We start from the raw sequence: 22,288 nt of genomic DNA on the forward strand, positions 1-22,288 counted from the left end.
GGTCATAGTTCTCGGCCTCCGCAAGAACACGTGACCGGAGGTTCGTCAAGTCGTGCTGCACCACCTCGAGCACCTAGTTGTGTTAACTGGGATGACGATATGGATGACTTCATGTCCCCCAAATCATGGCCTCGAACACCTGATGTTCCTCCCTCTGTACATGAAAGTAGAACCATAAAAGAGAGAAAGGGAAAGTCAAGAGGTTCGTCAAGTCAAACTGCACCACCTCCAGCACCAAGTTCTGTTAACTGGGATCACGACTTAGATGACTTCATGCCCCCCCAAACCATGGCCTCCAAGAGATGATGTTCCTCCCCCTGTGCGTGACTACCTAGATGATTTCATGAAATAATGTGTAACATATATTGTTCATCGGTCTAGATTGTGAAGCAAATTGTACTGAAATAATTTGGATTCTTCAGTATCATGGATGTGTACTCATTTAGCTATCTTCTATGTGTCACATTATGTGGTGGCTTGTGCCATAGGTGGCGACAAACCATGTGTCCAAACATTTGGGGCTAACCAATTTGATACAATGAACGAAATATAAATATAACGTTAAACAAGATACCACATAAGATATTACATTAAAGGTTACATTCATTACAACCAAATTCTATAGAAATACGCACTGCCAACTAGTTAAACAAGACATTTAGGCATAGTACATACACAATATACTTAATTTCGTACACACAAATAAATGCACAACTAGATGCGGCGATTTCTTGTAGGCGGAGCCGATCCATCCGTCGGATTCCCGGAAGATCCAGCCTCGGCAGCAACATTGGGTACTGAAAGCTGTGGGCACTTCTTGTAAGTGTGACCGTCCGCTCCACACAAGTTGCAATGTTTTTTCTTCTTTCCAGCCTCGGCCTCGTCCATTCTGTTCCGGATACGACGTGTCTGCCGTCGGCCTATGCCCCGCTTCGTAGCTGCATCAGGGATGAGAATTGGATGGGGATTTTTTTGAGTGAATGGGCCTAGAATACCGATGCCGTATATCTCATGACACCAAGTCTGTGCTGTGGCTTCTTTTGTGAAATATTGAGAAACATATGACGCAGCATCTAACCCAGATACAGAACAAGCCGCGATGACATGGGAGCATGGTAAGTGATGCATCTTTGGCTTCTGACATCGGCAGAACACCCTCCCGTCAATGGTTATCAAAACTTCTTGAATTACCCTTTGTTTGCGGACACCCTGTCCGCTCCTGTCCCTGCATGATACCTCAAATCTTTGCTCCTTTGTGCCCATCGATATGACTGAGTGAAATCTAGCATTTTCAATTTTTTTCTCCATGTACTCATTGACCCTTCTGCAAAAATGCACTCCTGGATCATTAAGTAAGGGAGCGGCTGATGCGTATCGCTCCCGAAAATACCTTATGCATCCATACATGATGAACTCAACAATGCCAACAAGAGGAAATCCACGAACACGACGCATTACCATATTGTAACATTCAACATGGTTGGTCGTCTCGATCCCATAACGTCTCCCATCTGTGTCATACAGAAGTGACCACTTCTCTTTAGGCGCACCATCAATCCACTGTGAAAATGGCTTAGCATGTCCAACTAATGAATCTGTAGAACGTCTCCTGCTGGATGATGAGGCCTGGCTCTTAAGCAATTCAGCACTCATGTCATCAATTATACCCCACAAAGCATCAAACTTCCTCTGCTGATTCTGAGTGCACAATCGCTTGAACAAATTTATCAGATCCTTATTCTTGAACCGCTCATAAAAGTTAGCAGCCATATGCCTCACACACCACCTATTGACAACATCTGGCTATATAGGAGGTGAAAATTGACTACCTTCTTGGAGTTGCCTTATAGCTGAAAGTAGACCTGCATGCCTATCACTGATAAGGCAAACATTAGGCCTTCCAGCAACAACGTGAATCTTCAGACGTTCAAGAAATCAGTACCAACTTTCTGTGTTCTCATTCTCAACAAAGGCAAAGCCGATGGGAACTATCTGCTTGTTACAATCAATTACGATTGCCGTCGATATTGTTCCCCAATATTTCCCTGTCAGGAAAGTGCCGTCAATACACAGAACAGGAAGGCAGTAAATGAATGCCCTCACACATGCTCCAATGCAGAAGAAAGCTCGCAGCAGAATGCTTGGCCCCCCTGACAAGCTCGGTACACTGTATGTATCAAAAGCACTTTCAGGATTTCTTTGCACAATTGTTTCAAGCATACGAGGTAGGTTGTCATATGATGCTTCATAAGTGCCAAACCTCATCTCAAATACTTTTTGTTTAGCCCGCCAAGCCTTTGCATAGCTGATCACATACTGGAAATTCTGTTCAATGTCCCTAATTATCAATGCAGGCTCATAATCCATTTTGTCAAGAATCACCCCATACATCTTCTTAGCCATGAAACTTGATGTGATATTACAATGATGTCCCACTACACCTGTCAATCTACAAGTATGTGGTGTAACAATTGAACATTCCCAGTGTGTCTTGAACTTTCCCTTGTATGCATGCACTCACCATGTACAGTCTCTATCTGCACACCTCACCTCATATTCTTTGCTGCTAGACTTCAGTACTCTGAATTCCTTCCTCAGAGATACAGCCCAGAGCTTCACAGCATCCTTCACATCCTCAATGGTATGATACTTTGCCCCTTGTATGACCTCATTCACTCTGTATTCAAACTCCGGACATCTAATATCTTGTACTACTGGATTACCAAAACCCTCTTTACGCCATTCACCTAGCACTGGGAAGCGCTCATCGTCCTCATCGTCCAATGAGTCCCCACATTGCTCTATTATTTGTGCATCATGGTCTTCTTTCTCCATGTCCTCCACAATTCCAGGTATCCGCTCGCCTTCATCTGCTAAACCTTGTGGTTCTGGTTCTGGTTCTGGAGCTTGCACGTTCTCTTCTTCTTTATCCTCTTCCATCTCTTCATTGCAGTCAGATGTTGTGTGTGTTGACCCTTCACCTAAATCACCGGTCTTCTGGTGAATCTGAATTACCATTGCGAGAGGCCACCCACTTTCAAGAGCTGCGTGCATGTAATGTTGCCATTCTTCCGTACTACTTATATGCGTCAACTCCCAGAAATCCCCATTAGCTTCCCAGGAAGTCAAGGTATGAACCGTAAGCAAATGAGTCTTTGAATTCACATTGAACATCTTGTGAAGACATTTCCGTATGGACTCAAAACTCCTCTCTAGGGGTTTGTCTAGACTGCACTGTCTTCTTTCCAATGCTGATAGATTTACTCCATAGGAATCATGAGTAATTCTATAGAAGTCACCGTAATGAACTTGAAATACCACTTTGCTCGACATATCTGGCCATGCAAAGACTTAATTTTTATTAATCTAATATCTACAAATATACTATGCCTTCAATTATAACCACTAATTCGAACCCTAAGTGCTTACAATAATAAAAAATACTAATCATAAAATTAAATATAAAAAATATCTGGAATGACAAAGTTGAGAAATATTAGTTACCTGCGGTTCGGATCCAAAATCCGGCAGGGCTTCGCCGGTGGAATTACCTCACTCACCCTCCTCCCCTCTCTGGATCTCGTGGGCAGAAAATGAGGGCGCAGGGGGAAGAGACGGAGTTTTATATTAGTGGTGGGAGCCTGCCGCCCCCCTGCCGCCAACTGATGGGGCGGCAGGGGGCCTGCCGCCCGGCAGGGGGGCGGCAGGCTCCCTCCACGGACCTCTGCGAATTTTTTTTATTTACATATAGGTCCCTACCGCCCACCTGCCGGGCGGTAGGCCCCCTGCCGCCCCCCTGCCAGGCGGTAGGGGTACAGAACTGTAAAACCTAAAATCAAAAATATATTTCTGTAATTTTTTTTGAAAAATGCAAAAATAAAAAAGACGCTGCAGAGTGGAGGGCGGCCAACTGGACCGATCCGCAACTGGCTAATGGGCTCCAATGGATTCGTTGGCGCCGCGCTCTATTTTTTTTAAGAATCACACAGTACAAGGAAGACGCCAACAACACGCACGCACACTAACACCCTATGAATACATTCTAACTGGACCGATCCGCAACCGGCTAATGGGCTCCAATGGATTCGTTGGCGCCGCGCTCTGTTTTTTTAAGAATCACACAGTACAAGGAAGACGCCAACAACACGCACGCACACTAACACCCTATGAATACATTTAAGAGGCTACAGCGCTCTGCTTTTTTGTGTCCGTGTTGACAGCACTTGGCTCTCAAGCCTGAAACTTGTTACTTAGATGTCAGAATATTGTGAATAGGGGCCTCCCCGCCCGACCCGCCCATCAGTCTCTTTAATCGAGATCAGTCAATCTGTTAGGTACTGTAGAGGAAGGCTGCTGTAACAGCCCGAAAATTCACATTAGAAAAAATCATTCGAGTTCAAAAACTATTTTCAAAACTTATTGCAAAATTTATCTCTTAAGTTCAACTCCCGTGTCATCTAATCTCTCTTTGGCCTAATCACCACCTAATTATTTTCTTCCTCTAATCAAACAATCAAGCTAGCCAGCTTCATTCCTGCTAATACTTCTTACTTCATCTTCCGGCTGAGCCCTATCGAGCAGCACCTGCATGCTTTGCACACACAAGCAAACACAGCACGCAAAAACAAAGCACTAGCATCAGCACGTCAGGCATCGCACCCATGCATGCACGCGAGCTAAGCTCATCAGCCAGGCAAGCTACACACGCACAAGCAATCCTTGCAGCAGCCACCATACGTGGGCATCTCACTACTGCGTCCCCCCCTCCCCCCGCCGCCTTCGCTTAGCTCGACCCCACACATGTACACAGCAGCAGCACAGCCATAGCACGCGCGACGCAAGGCGAGCAAAAGCCGGGATTCGCTCGCAAGCTTCGCGGGCAATGTGGCACGCCGCACCGCGCCACCCGCGTAGTGCCAAGCCGTTGCCGCCGAGCCGCGTAGCGTCCCATCACCACGCCGAGCTGCTCGCCGGGCCAAAGCCGTGCCGGCCGCCACCATGCGCTACAGCACCTCAGCCTCGCCTCCCACGCGCAAGACCGCACGAGCACCCCAGGGCGCCTGCCCGACCCGTCCCTTCACTGCTTGCCGCCTCTGCCGCGCCATTACTCCGCCTGCGCGCCGTCGTTTCAGCACCACCGCGCCGCAAGCGACACTCGGTAGCTGCCGCCCGGCCACAGCACCTCCATTAAAGGCGGCCGGTGGAGCGTTGGCACAGCTCGCTGTTGTTCGCCTATAAAGGGAACCCCAAGCTGAGCTCCCCGCCACCACCGAGCTCGCCGAGCCGTCCTGCTCCGCCGCTCATCTTCTTCCTGGCTCCAATTTCGTCATTGCTCTGTTCTTCGCCGAGAACAGAGCCGTCCCGTCGATCTCCTCTCCTAGGCCGTCTTGGTTCGATTCCCTCCACGGTGAGCACTCCCACACCCTCCTCAACATGGCCCAAGCCGAGCCCTTCCATCTCCGGGCGACCAGCGAGCTTCCCACGTGCTCTCATGGCCGCAGCCATGGCTGCTCGGGGCGGACCCCCTTCCGCTCGCTTTCCCCTGCCCGGAGTCATCGGAATGAAACCCCTTCGCCCTCTTCTCTCTCCCCATGTCCTCGGATTTGAAAACGGTGGCCTATAGCTTGATTCCGGCGGAGCTCCGGTGAGCTACCACCGGGGGTACTGGTGGCGCCGCCGCTGAGGACGTCGTCGTTCTGTCCCCTTTCCGTGAACACATAAAAGCTCATGCTCGTGGGCCTTGTGGTGGACCATGTGGTGGACCAGGTGCCCACGTCACTAGCCCTAAAACACCAGCCCAAGTGTTAACCACAAAGCCCAAATCAGCAGCCCCAAAAACACCCCACGTATGAGCCTAGCTAACAGCCTTATACAACTTATGTCATCTCAATTTTCGAAATTTATTTAAGCACCCAATCTTATAACTACATTATCTCACTCATCCAAACTCCGATTCAGTTGATTCTTTTTCCTAAATTCCTATAAAATCATGTACTATCTATTCCTCCAACTTTCATCTCCGTCTGAGCTCATTTTTATGTTTGTGCTTGGTTGTGTTTGCTTGTTGTTGTGCTGTTTTCGCTCGTAGCTGACGGAGTGATTGAGGAAGAGAACGCCGAGGAGTTTGGAGACCAGTACCGCGAGCCGGAGCCAGAAGACCCGTACCACGAGCAGGAACTCCTGGAAGACTTTGAAAACGGCAAGTTCAATCTCACCCTTTGATTGCATATTTGACCCAGTTTTATAAACACAACCCATTGGCCTGTTTTACAAAACTGCATATGTTTTTGACTGCTGAAAACATGGTTAGATAGTCACCCCATGATTTGTTATAACCATTCCTTGACCACCTAGATTAATGTCTAAATATGAGTTATTCTATTTGGACGTTAATCGCTACTAGAATGTTTAGGACCTGGTGCTTACATTACAACACAACGAACATGGTACAACTTGTTTTATAAAAGGAAAACGTGTGAGTGTGTGGGAAGGGAAAATGTGAAATATTTGGAAACTAAAAAAATGATGTACTTAGATGAGATGGATGGCATTCTTGTGTGAATTGCCAAATGATGTGCTCATACCAGTGTGGTTGAGCAAAGTTGGGAGATATCCATCTTGTCGCAGTTAAAGACCGAGTTGATGTGTCATCTTGCCTAACTCAACTATCGTGCAAACCACTCGACCGTTGTGTGTGGCAACAACTTAGCATAAACCCCACTAATTAGTCTGATAGCCATCAGGAGAGCTGAGAGCAACGGGGGATCAAGGAGAAGAGATAAGGTCGTGGTGACTTATGCCCCGGTTAAACCTTAGTGATAGGTCAATGGCCCTTTGGTGGAGCCCGTGTTGGCTAGTCAGGTCTAGCTAAGGTGGGTAATGGCTTTGTTGGGATCTGCACCAACACTAAGGTGATCGTGTTGTGGTACCCCACTTGTGGGTAAAGTTGCACACCTCTGCAGAGTGTAAAATGTATTCGAATAGCCGTGTCTACAGTATTGGACGAGTTACGGCATGGTCACTTCACTAGGCATTTGGGATGGTTGGTTTTGTGGTGTGAGTTGTTTTGGAAGCGTCCGGCAGTGGTGACGTGGGCTACTGTGGACGGAGAGTCCGGTAGCATTAAAACTTGGGTCCTTTGTGTAGGATCAACTCCGCTTTTTATTCGATTACTAAAGAAATGTTTTGAGTAAACCCTTTTATAAAATATACCCCCTTGCGTGTGTTAGCTTTTCGTAAATTAAACCTTAGCCTTATCCTTCATTTATCCTGTGCATATCTTCTGTTTATACCCCCCTCCGTGGGTGTGGTTGAACTTGTTGAGTACGTATGTACTCACTCTTGCTTAGTTTTTATAGAGGAAGATCCAGACTTCATGCCTGAAGACGTTGAGTAGGTGATCGTCCTGCACTCAACCTTGCCTGTGGTTCCGGGTCTCCACAGGAAGCTTCTAATGGCGCAAGACTCTGATGTTATCTTAGATTTCGTCGATATTTTAGTGTGGCTTGTAGTACTTATGTTGTCTCTCATGATAGTGGTGCTTCAGTGCCCACTACCTCGACGGTTTGTACGGTAATGAACCATCTGATGTAATAAATGTGTTATCAGCCTCCTGGGACTGATATTTGCATCACATTTAGTCACCTCGAAAGAGGGGACGCTTCAGCTGCTCAGCGACAAAGGTTTTCTAAGGGGGACTGTAGTGTGGTGTCCAAATACATGGCCGGTCCTTGAACTTGTCTCAAAGTGTCATCTAGGTTCTTAAAATTTCAAAATACATTTTAGATCCCTAAACTTATCCAGATGTGTCATTCGAGACCCTAAACTCTTAAGATGCATCTTCAGGTCCCCAAACTTGTCTTGATATATCATTTCGGTTCCTAAACTCTCAAGGTGAATTTTTCAAATCTCTAAAAATTACCATTAATTAATTGTGTTCAAAATGAATTGTTTGTTAAGCTATTTTTCAGCCAATTCATCTATAAATCTTAACACTAAGACCACTTTAATTCTGAATTATCTGTTTATTAATCATACATCGTGGATTAATCTAGATCAATTCATATCAACGATGTATATTATAGTTTTCCTGTTTAACATGGAGATATCAGTGCTAATTCTGAATATTTTCAACTAACTATTTATATTTTGTATGCGCTTTGTATAAGTTTACTAAGATAATTTGTTCTCGTTCTCAATAAAAATTAAAATAGCAATTTTTTTAATTAAATTTAAAGTAGCAAAAGAACTTTTCATTAACTTAAAGTAAAAAAACAATATTTATATTAAATTAAAAATAACATCTTGAGACTTTAGGGACCTGATGACACCGCGAGACAAGTTTATGGACCTAAAAATGCATTTTCAGATATTAGAGACTTATGTGACATCTTGCAACAAGTTTAGGGATCTGAAAATGCATTTTGAGAGTTTAGGAACCTAGATGACACCTTAAGACAAGTTCGAGGACCGCCCATGTATTTTACTCAAATAATACATATGCTCATTCTTCTGTCTTCCATGGCCTGTGGCTACACTTATGCTCTCTGCGTTTGTTTCTCATGGGATAGTGAAAAATTTAGTTCTCAAGATTCACTTCAATTTTTGCTTTTGCCTGATCCCATTCATGATCCAAATATTATTTAATTTTTATAGTTTCTTGTGTTACATATTTTATGTGTGTGACATGTATGTATATAAGTTCATTGTTCACTTTGATTTTGTTTTTCTGATCCCCATCCGTGATCCAAATGCTATTTATTGTTTGTTTTGTGGCCTCTTGTAATATATTTGTATGTAGGACATTTTTAGATAATGAGAAAGAGTACCCAGCCTTGACTTCAGAAGAGACTACAACCGATTATTACAAAGTTTGTTGCCCTTTCGTCTGCGATCATTCTAACAAGATTAAACAAATGGCGACATAGTCATCCCAAAAGTTTGGTGAAGACGCTTATTAAGGACCAATCCTATTCCTAAACCTCTATCCATGGTTGGCAAATAATTGCATGACCAAGATCTCCATGGTTTAACATGCCTTCTATACCACCTTCTTGGCTTCGTCACACCTTTGTAGCTGTGCTCAGAATCTAAGCCAATGGGTGCCCCAATATAGTACCTGTAAATAAGTTTTAGTTGGAGATTTGTCAAACACCACCTCATTCCAACTAAGCTAAATGGCGTAACATAAAGCAAATACTCCTATTAATAAGTTGTCTTTTTAACTTGGTTCCAACCCCCTAAGCCAATTACTAAACAAATGAGTAATACTAAGAGGCGGATTTAAATCAAAGGCGAACTGTACAACCCTCCAAAGGAACTTGGCTATATGGCAATCAAAAAATAGATGTTGAATAGTTTTATCACTAGAACAGAAGCAACACTGTTTGTTACCATTCTAATTCCATCTTGCTAGATTGCCTTTAGACTTTTCTCCGGACTCTGACGTTACTTACCATTCGTCGGCCCGTCTTGGAGAATTAGATGAGGACGCACTCTCGACCAATTGCTGTTGTCGCTTGCTGTAGTATACCTGCTTGTATTCACGGCAGGATGTTGCGATCATCATGAACACTGCACAATGCCTATGCATCGCTGCACTTTCTGTGATGAGGAGTGTGGGGGCACGGGGACTTTGGTTTGAAATTTATCTTCCTTGAGGGTCCTCTGTGTAATTTTCAGTCCCTGGAGATTGTGTTTGAAGGTGTGGGTTGTAGTTTTTTTTCTTTCTCCAGGGTCCTCTTTGTATTTGACACGGGTTAATCCATCTCAGGGCTTCCAGCCCCTTCGAGCCCCTTCGATCGACAACAACACGGTGAATTTGGTGGTATCCGGTAAGCGGTTTCAGTCATTTCTCTTCTCCCATCCCCCTTTTTTTCAACGTTCCCCTTCCTTTCTTGCAGAGCAGGAAAGGATTTGCCTCTTCCCTGCCTCAATCAGATCCCCAACACTACGCAAGTTACTGCTAGTACTAGTAATTAACCGCCCTCGCTAATCACTATCCGCCACAGGAAAGATGAAGAAGGCTTCGTCGCTCTCAGAGCTGGGCTTCGACGCCAACGGCGCTTCCTTGGGCTTCTTCCGCCCCAGGGGTGGATCCAGGAATAAAGTATAGGGGGACTGAGGCTTCTTCTTCCTCGAGCACCTGAAGTCCTGAGCACCCCCTTCCTCCATTGTTGGCGCAAAAAAAATTTGGGGGGGGCTCCAGGGGGGCTCCATGGTGTCCCAGGAGGTAGGGGGCTAGAGCCCACCTAGCCCCCCCTAGATCCGCTACTGTTCCACCCCGTTGCCGACGGCGGCGCCACACCCACGGCGCACCGCCGGAGGTTGACCAAGGTCTCCGTCATCGGCGCCGGCAACGTGGGCATGGCCATCGCGCAGACCATCCTCACGCGCGACCTCGCCGACGAGATTGCGCTGGTGGACGCGCTCCCGGACAAGCTCCGTGGTGAGATGCTGGACCTGCAACATGCCACGGCATTCCTGCCGCGCACGCGCCTCGTCTCCGACACGGATCTGGCCATGATCCGGGGCTCCGACCTGGCCATCGTCATGGCCGGCGCGCGCCAGATCCCCGGGGAGTCGCGGTTCAACCTGCTGCAGCAGAACGTGGCGCTCTTCAAGAAGATCGTGCCGGTGCTGGCGGAGCACTCCCCATCCTCGGAGGCGCTGCTGCTCATCGTCTCTAACCCCGTCGACGTGCTCACCAACGTCATCAGCTCCGGCACCAACCTTGACTCGTTCCTCCTCGCCAAGCACCTCGACATCAACGCGCAGGAAGTGCAGGTCAGCGGTTGGGACGCTTTTCCTGTAGTCATCTTTTGGCACAGGGTGATAGGGTCACCCGGTATCTAAGGTTGTGTATGTTATTAGCACTGGGTCATGCCATGACCCGGTGCTAATGGGCTCGAGAATCTTTGGCACGGGGTCGTGGCACGTTCTGGTGCCAATGCTTCAGTATTAGCAATGGGCCTTAGAACGACCCGATGACAATGCTCCAATATTAGCACCTGGTCTTATCATGATCCGGTGCCAAAGACTCTATCTAGCTAGGCACTTAGCCGCAGTATCGACTGCAGCGACAGCTGGTACTTTTGGCTAGGACCAATGACTCGTTTTCTAGTAGTCTCTGGTTCTTCCGGTCCGACCGGCAGTCCGGTCCGAGCCTAATAACCGGGGTAATAAACTATACTATGCTGTATGCATACTAGCTTGTTTACTGCGCATGCATGTATCAACTCTCGCTGTCTTTTTTTTATTAAAAGAAACACTCGTGGTCCATTTGGTTCGTTAATATCTTTGATTTGATTTTCAAATTTGTGTCATAAAGTCTTAAATACACATCTAGTCTAGATCCCTAAATTTTTAAGTATTTCTTTTTCCAGATAGCGCTTGGGACACCCAACTTGGTAACTATCTTCTCCCCCACCGAGAAGCACAACCCCTTGACGACTAAAGCAAGCGACGACCAGAACGTCACCGAGTGTTACGTTGACGCATCCATACCATCAGAAAAGTTGATCATGGGACCAACCCCAGCTGGTCTGGGTGTGGTCATTCGGCTCTCTCAACACAAAAACCATCGAGGCGTGCTCGTGAAAGCACACGTCAACGACCCGGCCGACCGTCTCGATGCTTCAGCTCTGGCTATGCAGCTTGCTGTTGTCATTTGCGAGCGCTTGGACCTTGAGGAGGTCACGTTCCTGGATAACCAGTCGCTTGTCACAACTCTCCAGGCGCACGGCAACTCGGGCAGAAGATGGGTCGTCAAAATCCCAAGGAGTGCCAACAAGAAAGCGCACAAGCTCGCCAAACAGGCTCGGCAATCTCTTGCAGGGAAGGCATGCGAGTTTACACGCAACAATAAAAGTCATGCCGGTTCGTGCCCGGTGCTACAGGCGCTCCACAGCGGTCAATGGGAGGAGGGCTTCTCCCTTGTCTCTGTACTGTGCTTCTGATTGAACTACTAGCGGGGAAACCATAACCACCTCAAGGTGAGGTCGCATGCTTTTATGGATTCCCATCAGAGGGTTGCAATTTCTAGGTTGCAGATGTATTTGGACTTTTTTTTTTGAGGAAGAAAAATGTGTTGCGGCGGGCTAAGCATTAAGCTAAGGCACCATATGACTATATGAGAATGCTATCTTTAAATTTTTTTTAGATTATACGGGACGACTCAAATATTCACAACACACGGTTGTAGAGGCCAGAAACTTTCCCATTTCTAAAATAATACTACATCCATTCCAAAATATGACAACTTTCAAACTTGGTTAAAGTCAAACATTTTCATCTTTGACCAATAGTATATTTAAAATAATTATTTTTAAATAGAAAATTTTATATGTTGTGATAGTTGGTTTCATCATGAATAATTTGATATCAGTTTTTTGTTCTCAACCTTTATAGCTTTTTACCATCTACGATTAAAGTTTTGAAAAAAATTGGCTCAAAAAGCTTTAAATAGCTATATTCTAGAACAGAGGTAGTATAAATTAATGGTGGACCTAAGCAATCCCTTCCTATTTCCAAAAAATTTAAGGATATCGATTCCTAGCCCGTTTTAAACTTTGATTTTATTTTGGACCGTGAGCTGAACTGTTTACTTTTTTTCCACAACCCGTTTCTGTTAACGTGTGACGGCCTGCGCTGAGGTGGAGCGCGCGATCCCTTCCACTCTGCTCCTCTCCATACGGAACCGCCCGCAACCTTCACCTCGCGCTTTCCAAACCTTGCTTGCTCTCTCTCCCACCCACGTACAGGGTTAAATTTTCCGACCGGTCCCGCCTTACCGCCGGGGTCCGGTTCCGGCTAACCGGACTGGTTAGTCCGGTTACCGGTCGGAACCGGCCAAACGAGAATTTGAATTCAAATTTCCCCGTTGTAACGGTTCTGACCAGTATACCGGCCGGATAGACCGGTTTAACGGCCGGTTTGGCCGGTATACCAGTGGTTTCGAGCAGTTTTCCGGTGCTTAAAAAATGGATCCCCGGTGTGAAATAAAAGGAAATTTCGGCATTAGCCATGCACATTTTAATGTAAATGATCTTACCAAAGTAATAATTTATAATCATGCATACAAATACAATAGTAATAAGCATGCATACAAATACAGAGTCATATACATATACACATGAAATGAAAGTTCAACGTAGGAATGGGAAGACCCCCATTTGGGACGCGGTTTGGTATTCGGCGGTGGACATCAAAGCGATACCTCGCACTCTAAGCAGCTCAGCCTTGTAGTGTTGTCAAGTTTGGCCCGTCCACGCCGATGTTGTCTGCCATTCCTGAACTAACATAGTATAAAAATGGGGGTCTTCCCATTCGTACACCCATCTCGTCGGTGGCTGCATGCTGATGTCAGGAATGAGGTAGTGAAAAGATTGCCTGGAATCGCTGTAGGAGGAACAAGAGTGCTGTGGACTGTCATAGTCCGTCGGTTCACCTGTTCTCCTCTACGAGTGCGGTACTCCATGGTCGGTGTCCTGAGTAGCATGTGTGAACTGAGTCTCCCCTGCAATCAACCAAATTTCATAATTAGTAGTCAATACTCATAGTCAGAAATATGTGTCTATTTATATGTACAATGTATACTTGTGAAACGAACACCACGAGCACCACCACTACCAGCAGCAGCAGCATGAGCACCACTACCACCACCTCCAGCATCAGGATAAGCACCGTTACCATCATCACCATCATCGGCCGAGCTGCTATCCTCGGACTCCTGATACGGAGGACTACGCTCACCTTCGCCATCATCAGTCTCGGTGTCGCTGCTCATTGGTTTTGCTGTTTCTTTGCCTTTTCGACGCTTCGGGTCACCCTTCTTAGGCCCCTTCTGCAACTTTCTCTTCCCTAGGTGAGTGTCACCTATATTTTGACATGCCCAATCGCTGATGGAATCATTCCCCGTAGCCTCACGTAGATCTGACACGTTTATTTGATCTCTGACAATATGGGATGGGAGATGGATGTCGTCGTCATCATCATCCTCGTCCAGAACTGGAGCCCGGTTAGATCTACCATATTCCATCCATTCCCGCACCGGATTTTTCTCATCATAGAAAGAAAGATGGGCCAGCTGGTCAATGAAATCACCTTCTTCATGCATCAGTGAGCCGGAGACCTCCTCAAGTCAGAGACGAAGGTTGTAGTTGACATAGACAAGCTTATTAAGTTTCTTGTGCGACAACCGATTGCGAATCTTTGTATGCAGCAAGGCAAAAGTACTCCAGTTCCGCTCGCATCCACTGGACGAACAACATTGTGAAACAAGCCTCATGTCAAGGTACTGCAGTTTTGGAGTACTTGATCCGAACATCATCCACCAGGACGCTGCATGTGCAACCGAGTATGTAAGCAATATATTCGAATAGAGAAAACAACAATTTCATATGGAATAACTCTTACATGGGGATGTCTTTGGGTCCATCGCCATCCGCATTGCCATTTCACTGCTATACTCGCCAACTTTCTTTCGAAACACGTCAAACTCCTGCAATGCCTGGACGGAGCTATGGAGATCCATCATGCGCTGAAATGTATCTTTGAGTCCACGAAACATTTGTTGAGTTGGATCCATCATATATGCATACCTCGGATTTAGGACATCAGCTGCAAAATATAAATCACTTCAAATAAGCATTATGTCAATAGAGTTTAAAAATAGACGACTCGTGTGTGCTTACCTGGACCCACATACGTGCTTATGAACACGTCACCCATCCTCTCGTTCACCACCTCATTATACTCTTTCAGTGTGGAAACATTTGTGCCAAAGAAAGACTGCAGCTCCTGTTTCATAGTCTGGTAGGCCATCACGACTTCACACATGTTCGGCTTCTTGTCCTGATCAGCGAAGCGAAGGAACTTGTATATTGGTTGAACCGTGTCGATGATATATTTCAGTGCATCCCACCACTCCATACTTGAAAAACTTGCATGAGTATATCTACCTTCTTCGGTATTCGCCCATTTGCTATGTTGGAACTCAGTAGATGCCATCAACTGCATGAAACGATCACATTTCTGATAGATGCTATCTAGGAAGATGTATTTGGTTCCAAATCGAGTGGCATTCCACTTGACCAACTCACCACCGATTGCGTTCCTCATCATTGTATTTAACTGACCATGATTGTGTAACCAATTTGAAATTCGCTTACACTGCTTGATGATAACACCATGTTCAGGCCTTCGAGCTATATCCTTCAACATCAAATTGACGGTGTGTGCTAGACAAGGTGTCCAAGCTATGTGGTCATACACGTCACTTAGTAGTTCCTTGCATGCTTTTTTGTAGTTCGAGCATTGTCGGTGACTACGTGCACGACATTCTCCGGTCCAATCTCTTCCACCACCTTTCGAATCTCCTGCAATGGAAGACAGATTGTTTAGTAACATGACAAAACATACACAATGTGAATGGAACATGTTTAGGGACTACCTTGAACAAATATGCAGCATCTTGAGTTCTTCCAGTCACATCAATAGACTTATGGAACCACATGACCCCATTGCAATATATCAAAAAGTTGATGACACTCATCCTCGTCGGACCAGTCCATGAATCACACATCAACGTGATGCCAAATAAGGGCCAATCTTTCTGAAACTTTACGTACCTCGTCTTCAAGTCTTGCTCATTCTGATCAAGGTACTTGCCATCAATATCCCGTCCAGTGGGTGATGCGATACCTTCACCTGCAACCATATGAAAATCACGAGATACAAGAATGTAAGCTCATAGGTATCATTGCAATGAAAGAAAACTTACCCCACTTCTGTGTCTCCCTGACCGCGTTGATAAAGTATGGACTGTCAGCCTGTCTTCCAGGTACTCCTGCAATATGAAAAAACTTTGACCAAGTTTTACCAATAGCTTCCTTTGCGTTCTTACCCTTCTGCGTCCAGGAGCTTGTATCAATCCTTGGTTGCGTCATTCCTTTTCTCCCACCAGCTGTCAAGTTATAGTCCTCCACCACAGGACTCTCCCTCTGCGAAGTGGACCTTCGAAACATCCTCTGCATAACATTCCCCCTCGTCGAACCACTACCCCCTCCACGCTCATATGCACCTCCTCTCTGTTCAACCCCCCATCGGAACTCTGCTTCCGCTCTCGATAGATCCATGGCACGCTGCACCTGAGCCTCCTCATCTTCTTCATCACCGGGATAGTTTCCCTCCGCTGCAGCCTTCTCCCGTCTCAACCTCTCTCGGGCCCTGTCAGCAGTTGCCTTATTTGCCCTATCCAACTCACGCTGAAAGAAATCCCGCACATTAGGTGGCACATTCCTGCAATGGACCACCTCCGCCCCGCGGTGAGCTAAATGTTGCTTCAATCTTGTTGCACCACCTCCTCCTTTCTGCGTACGACAATAGTTGCATCGCCATCCGGGATAAAGATTTTCACCATGTTCCCATACAACATCTCTATCTCTCCCAGACATTTTCTACCTACATAAATGGACAACAAAAACATCTCAATCATATAAATAGAATCCTAAATCCTACACCTAAATCTTACCTAAATCCTAAATTAGTACACCTAAATCTTACCTAAAACCTATAACTTTTCAGCCATACACCTAAATATAACCTAAATCCTAAAATAAATCATCTAATATTCTAAATCATACACCTAAATATGCCCTAACCAACCATTCTACTCAAAAATTTTGAGCTCTTACCTTCTCTCCCGGTCGGGTCGGTTACCGGCGACACCGACCGGTAAACCGCTCCGCCCGGCCGGTAAGCCGGCCACGCGCACCGGTATGCGTCGGATCCGGGGGGGGAGGGGGGCACCGGTAAGCCGGCCAAACCGGGCAGCTAACCGGCCGCGGGCGCCGGTCGCCTCCTGGGGGACGGCGGGGAGGCGGACAGCGAGCGGATGCGGGCGGATAGGGAGCGAGTGTTGGGCACGACCCCCCCCCCCGGTGACAGAGAACCCTATCTAAGCATGCAGACCACCATGGGCCTTAATGGGCCTTCGTGTTTTTTCTTTTTCTTTTTTGAATTTACTTCAAAATTCCTCAAACTAGGCTAAATGAACGAATTTTTGAGAAAGTTTTACATAATTAGATTCTTCGCACCGTGTAGTATTTTTAGGAATTTTCTGGGATTTTTTCATTTTTTGAATTCAAATTCAAATTTTGAATTTTGGCCGGTTTGATACCGGCCGGTTCACAAACCGGACCGGTCCGGTTTGACCGGTAACCGGTTGTTACCGGTCAAACCGTTTCGAAAACCCTGCCCACGTATAGCATATTTGTGAGGCTTTTTAACATTCAATTTGTTCATAAAAAATATTTTATCTTCTTCGTATGATCTCCGTTTTGAATACTGATTGCACCGTTATGTTATGTGAACAAAACTAAATCCCACTTGCACATTTAAAGACTTTTTGCACTAGGAGCAACTTATATATAATTTTTTTGCATTATTGAAGAAGTTGCTACAATATACATATATAGATTGCCACACATGTCAAAAAATATTTATAAGTTGTTATAAAAAAATTGCCACAAAAGCATAATCTATTACTTACAAAAATAGAATATGTCACATATATAAGTTATCACATACACGAGATGTCACATACATAAGTAGTAAAAAAGAAGTAAGTTGTTGTACACATAAGTTTATGTACAAATTATTCTAAAAGTAAAAAGTTGTCACACATTGAAATAAAAGTTATCATTTTTTCATAAGTTTATGTACAAATTATCATAAAAGTAAAAGAAAAATCTAATGCGGCTCTCCAATGATTCTTTGAGTCCTTGTTTTCAATCATTTTTTACATTTCTTGTCTATCTAAATGATTCTTTTTTCTTTTTGCAATTGATCTCTGTGTTGCTAATCCGGGCGGTTCAAGTGCGATTGAGACAAAAATAAGTTTTACTCGAACATTGTCTAGTCACGTGGTGTTGTCGGGCACTATTTTTTGTTGCTATATATATTTTCAATCGATTGATTTTATTTATGTTCTCACCTAATTTTCATATCCTATCCTTGCTACGAGGCATTTTTCTACTGGTTCAAAATTTGAGTGATACAAAAACGAAATTTAGTCAATTGTTACCCAGTCACTCCCTAAGGTTTCGACGATGATCTAGATGTGAGCTCAGCATGGTATCATCGAATTCAAATATTCCGGCCTTCCTATCTGTAACCTTGCCTTCTCGAGGCCGGGTCCACTTACATATGGTGGTATTTTTAGGACATAGACTGTTCTTACAGATTAACACAAATTTTTTCCTGCACACTTTATCCACACTCGTGCGTACTTGGGAAGAATTTTCCGATTGGACCTATCCCGAAATTGCTCAAGGCCAAGCACATTTAACTTTAGAGTTCTTTGAGAATCAGCTTTTGGCCAAGCACATTTAAGAATTTTTTTATTATGTTGAAATCGAAGAAACTGAAATAAACAAATGAGCTTCAAGAGTCATGTTTTCCCAAATCAAATTCCAATCACCAATTCCTAAAGCAAAGGCGGCTGCACGTTCCTCCTCAAGATGTCATGGCTCCGGTAGTCCGGTCACGGATGGAGCTATAGCTCTGCCATGCATGTCGCCGTCATGGTGCTTGCCACCGCCGTATGTCACAACGCCCCCATCTACATCTACTACCGTGGCTGTGCGCTATCTAGTGGGCTTTATAGGCTTCCGGAAGGGAGGATCTCCCCTGAGCGCACAGCCCAACCTCACTGTAGGTCCTGTTTGGTTTAGTAGCGCTAGGTACTGTAGCTAACTTTGACCATTAATTGCGGGTATTAAATAAAGACAGTTTACAAAAGAAAAAAGTTCATTTGACCCCCCTGAACTTGTCATCGAATCTGAAAAACACCCCTGAACTCAAAAACCAGAAATCTTACATACTTAAACTTTCAATACCGGCCAAATTACCCCCCTTGACCACGTCAAAGCTGTTTTGTTGGTAGTTTTGCTGATGTGGCACATGTGGGTCCCACATGTCACTGTATTTTTTTTGCCACATCACCTCCTCTTCCTCTTCCTCCCCCTCTCTCTCACTAACGGAGCAGCCCCACATGTCAGCCCTTCTTCCACCTCCAGACCCCCTCCGCCGCTGACGCCCCTGCTCTCCCAGTCTCCTCCCCTTCAGCGCCTACCTCCGGTGGCGCCCCCCTCCGGTGGCGCCCCCCTCCTCTCCTGTCCTCTGCACGCGGCGCGCGGCACGGGCGCAAAGGAGAAGCCCGCGGCGGGACCAGCGGGCCAGGCCTGGCAGCGGCGCGGGCTCAGCGGCGTGCAGGTGCAGGAGGCACACGCACGTGCACGGCGGCTCGCGCGGGCGGAGCGGGAGCAGGGGCGGTGGAAGCTTTGCGCGGGGAGGGGAGAGGCAAGGGTCCAACGGTGCGTGGAAGCGGGAGCCGCGCGGATCCGACAGCGGCGGCGGCGCGGGCGTGCGTGTGTGGGGGGCATGCGACGCGGAGCAAGGCGGCCTCGGGCGGCGGCGCGCGCGTCAGGTACGCGGTGGCGCGCGCAGGCGAGTCGGCTTGGGGGGGTGGGGGCGCGCCGAGCGCGCGGCCTGCGGGCATGGAGCAGGGTTCATGGGCGGCCAGCTCGTGTGCGCCAGGAGGAAGAAGGGCGGACGCGTGGGGCCACTGAGTCAGTGAGAGGGGGGAGGAAGAGGAGGTGATGTGGCAAAAAAATCCAGTGACATGTGGGACCCACATGTGCCACGTCAGCCACCCGTGAAATAGCTTTGACCTGATCAAGGGGGGTAATTTGGCCGGTATTGAAAGTTTAGGTACGTAAGATTTCTGGTTTTTGAGTCCAGGGGTGCTTTTCAGATTCGGTGACGAGTTCGGGGGGGTCAAATGGACTTTTCTCTTTACAAAACTAACTCCACAACTCCTGCGCTACTTCGCGAGACGAATCTAATGAGGCCTTTGACCGCACGATTAGAGGATGGTTACTGTAGTATTACTGTAGTCAATCATGAATTAATTAGGCTCATTAGATTCGTCGCGTAAAATTGCACCCATCTATGAAAAGATTTTACAAATAAACTTCGTTTAGCACTCCATGCATATAAGATTCGTTTCCAGACAACCGGGGCGATGCTCATGGGCCGCCGCGCTTGGCTGCTGAGCTCTGCAGGCTGAAACGTTTCTTCTGAAACTCCTGGCTGTGTAATGACCCGACATGGAAGGAGCTTCATCACAAATTCATTAGAATTCGCGTCAAAAAAAAATTCATCACAAATGATGGAAGGAAACTGTCCAGCCATCGCTACTAATAATTAGCTGAGTTAATATTGTTTTCAGCAGACCTGTTCTTGTTCTTCTGCGACCAACAAATTTACTCCAGTTTTGCATGGGGCGCTGAATAACAAGATAATAATGATATTGGAAAAAGAGTGGCAAGGCATGAACGCATGATTACATCAATACTCACTCCCAAACACGACCTTAATTTCAAAAAACATTTCACACCGATGCACCAACAAATATAGAGCAAGCACTGCACAACACTTCATAGTATAAGCTTGTCAATTTAGCAAAAGTGATCGATCACTGCACGGTCCACCCTCACGCCGGCAAGCTCACCGCGTCCATGAACTCCTCGTCGGCGACGAGCCTCTCGAGCGCGTCCGGCGCCAAGCACAGCTCCAGCGACATGCCCCCTCCCCGCTCCGGCCCCTCGAACACCGCCGCCTTGCCGTCCGTCTTGTTCCCCGCGCCGCTCCGCATGGTCACCGGCCTGCCCCACCCGAAGTCGTTCCCGAACACGTCGGACCACGACGAGCTCCCGGTCGCCACCGCCGTGCCGGCGGAGGTGAGGTCGCTGATGAACATGAGCTCCGGCTGCTGGACCCACCGCGTCGCCGACTCCCTCACGCTCGCCTCGTCGAACGAGGCCTCGGCGCGGTTCAGCAGCCACGCCGTCCAGCCCAAACCCTTCTCCTCGATCTCGCCGGCGGTGGCCTCCGCCTTGCCGAACGTCGCAGCGTTGCCGACGTACCCCGGCGGGATGCCCTTCACGCGCCCCCGGCAGTCGATGAGGACGGAGTAGGACGTGCCCTGCTCCGGCGGCATACGCCGCGCGCGGCACACGGCTCGCCAGAGGTGCGCCAGGACCGCCTGGAGCGACGAGATGGCGGCGGCCGTGCCGGCGATCTCGCCGTTCGCCCGCGCCGTGAGCTCGGTGACGCTTGCGGTGGCGAAGGTGAAGAAGGCCTCCCGCACCGTCGCCCGCTCGACCTGCCGCGCGATGTCCTCCAGCTTGCCGAACGGCAGAGGGATCGGCACGGGCCAGGTCTCGAGGAACCACCGCTGGAGCACCGGCGCCGGCGTGGAGAGGTCGCAGCTGGCGCCCACGCCGCCGCGGCGGTGGATCTCCGCCCAGGTGTTGAAGAAGTGCCAGAGCGCGGCGCCGTCCGCGGCGGAGTGGTTCAGCGTCACGCCGACGAAGACGCCGTCGGCGAGCTCGGTGACCTGCACGGACAGCAAGGGGAGCGCCTCGACGGCGGCGTCGGCGCCGCGAGCCGGGTCGAACGAGTGGAGCTCGTCCCGGACCAGCGACGGCGTGTAGACCGAGGAGACGATGTCCGCGGCCGCGACGCCGGGCGCCAAGGCGTGCACGAGCTCGGCGCCCTCGCCGGTGCACCGCAGGGACACCGTCACGGTCCCGTCGCCGCGCTCCTCGGCGGCGAGCCGGCCGGCGAACGGGTAGAACAGGTCCAGGGCGCGCGAGAACGAGGACGCGAGCGCGTCGACGAGGCCGGCGCCGGAGACCGGAGGCTTGGGCAGGAGGACGCCCTTCTGGAGGGAGTCGGTGCGGATGAGGCGTAGGTCCAGCGGCGAGAGGTGGATCACCTCGACCTCCCCCTTGAGCGGCGACGTCGACGGGCGCACCACGCGCCGCGAGACGACCCGGACGCGGCCGCCGCCGTCCATGACTGTGTAGCTGAATTGTAGTAACGTGTTGTGAGCTAGACGACGATCCTTGTCACAAGTGGAGTATGTACTAGCCATTAGGCAATGGCTGATATGCATGTCATAGTCAATAGTCCAAAAAAATTAAAGCAGATTAATTTAATGACGAGGCTTAGTATCAAATTGTAACAAGGGCCTTGTTTGGACGATTTGGGATAAATTTATCTCATGGTAAATGTTTTACTCCTATCATTTATCCCTAATAGTTTTACCCCATAAAAGTGTTTGAATTAGGGGTAAATGTGGTTGGGGGTAACATTTAATGTTCAGTAGGTAGCTAGGTTTGGTAGGATAGTCATGAGAGAGAGTCAGGCAATAATTACC

The 22,288-nt window shown here is 47.6% G+C and overlaps 2 protein-coding genes across 2 annotated transcripts; one reads left to right on the top strand and one right to left on the bottom strand.

Annotated features, from left to right (window-relative positions):
* Positions 1-10,015: 10,015 nt before the first annotated feature.
* LOC120639296 (L-lactate dehydrogenase-like) lies at positions 10,016-12,114 on the top strand. The gene is made up of 3 exons (XM_039915266.1): positions 10,016-10,091; positions 10,265-10,785; positions 11,385-12,114. The coding sequence occupies exons 1-3, from the start codon at positions 10,016-10,018 to the stop codon at positions 11,955-11,957; spliced, it is 1,170 nt and encodes a 389-aa protein (XP_039771200.1). The 3' UTR covers positions 11,958-12,114.
* An 8,231-nt stretch (positions 12,115-20,345) lies between these two features.
* LOC120711165 (uncharacterized acetyltransferase At3g50280-like) lies at positions 20,346-22,076 on the bottom strand. The gene has a single exon (XM_039996611.1). It carries the CDS (start codon positions 22,022-22,024, stop codon positions 20,558-20,560), a length of 1,467 nt encoding a protein of 488 aa, XP_039852545.1. The 5' UTR covers positions 22,025-22,076; the 3' UTR covers positions 20,346-20,557.
* Between the last annotated feature and the right edge of the window lie 212 nt (positions 22,077-22,288).

This window comes from Panicum virgatum, chromosome 6K (assembly GCF_016808335.1).
Source record: "Panicum virgatum strain AP13 chromosome 6K, P.virgatum_v5, whole genome shotgun sequence".
NCBI lineage: Eukaryota > Viridiplantae > Streptophyta > Magnoliopsida > Poales > Poaceae > Panicum > Panicum virgatum.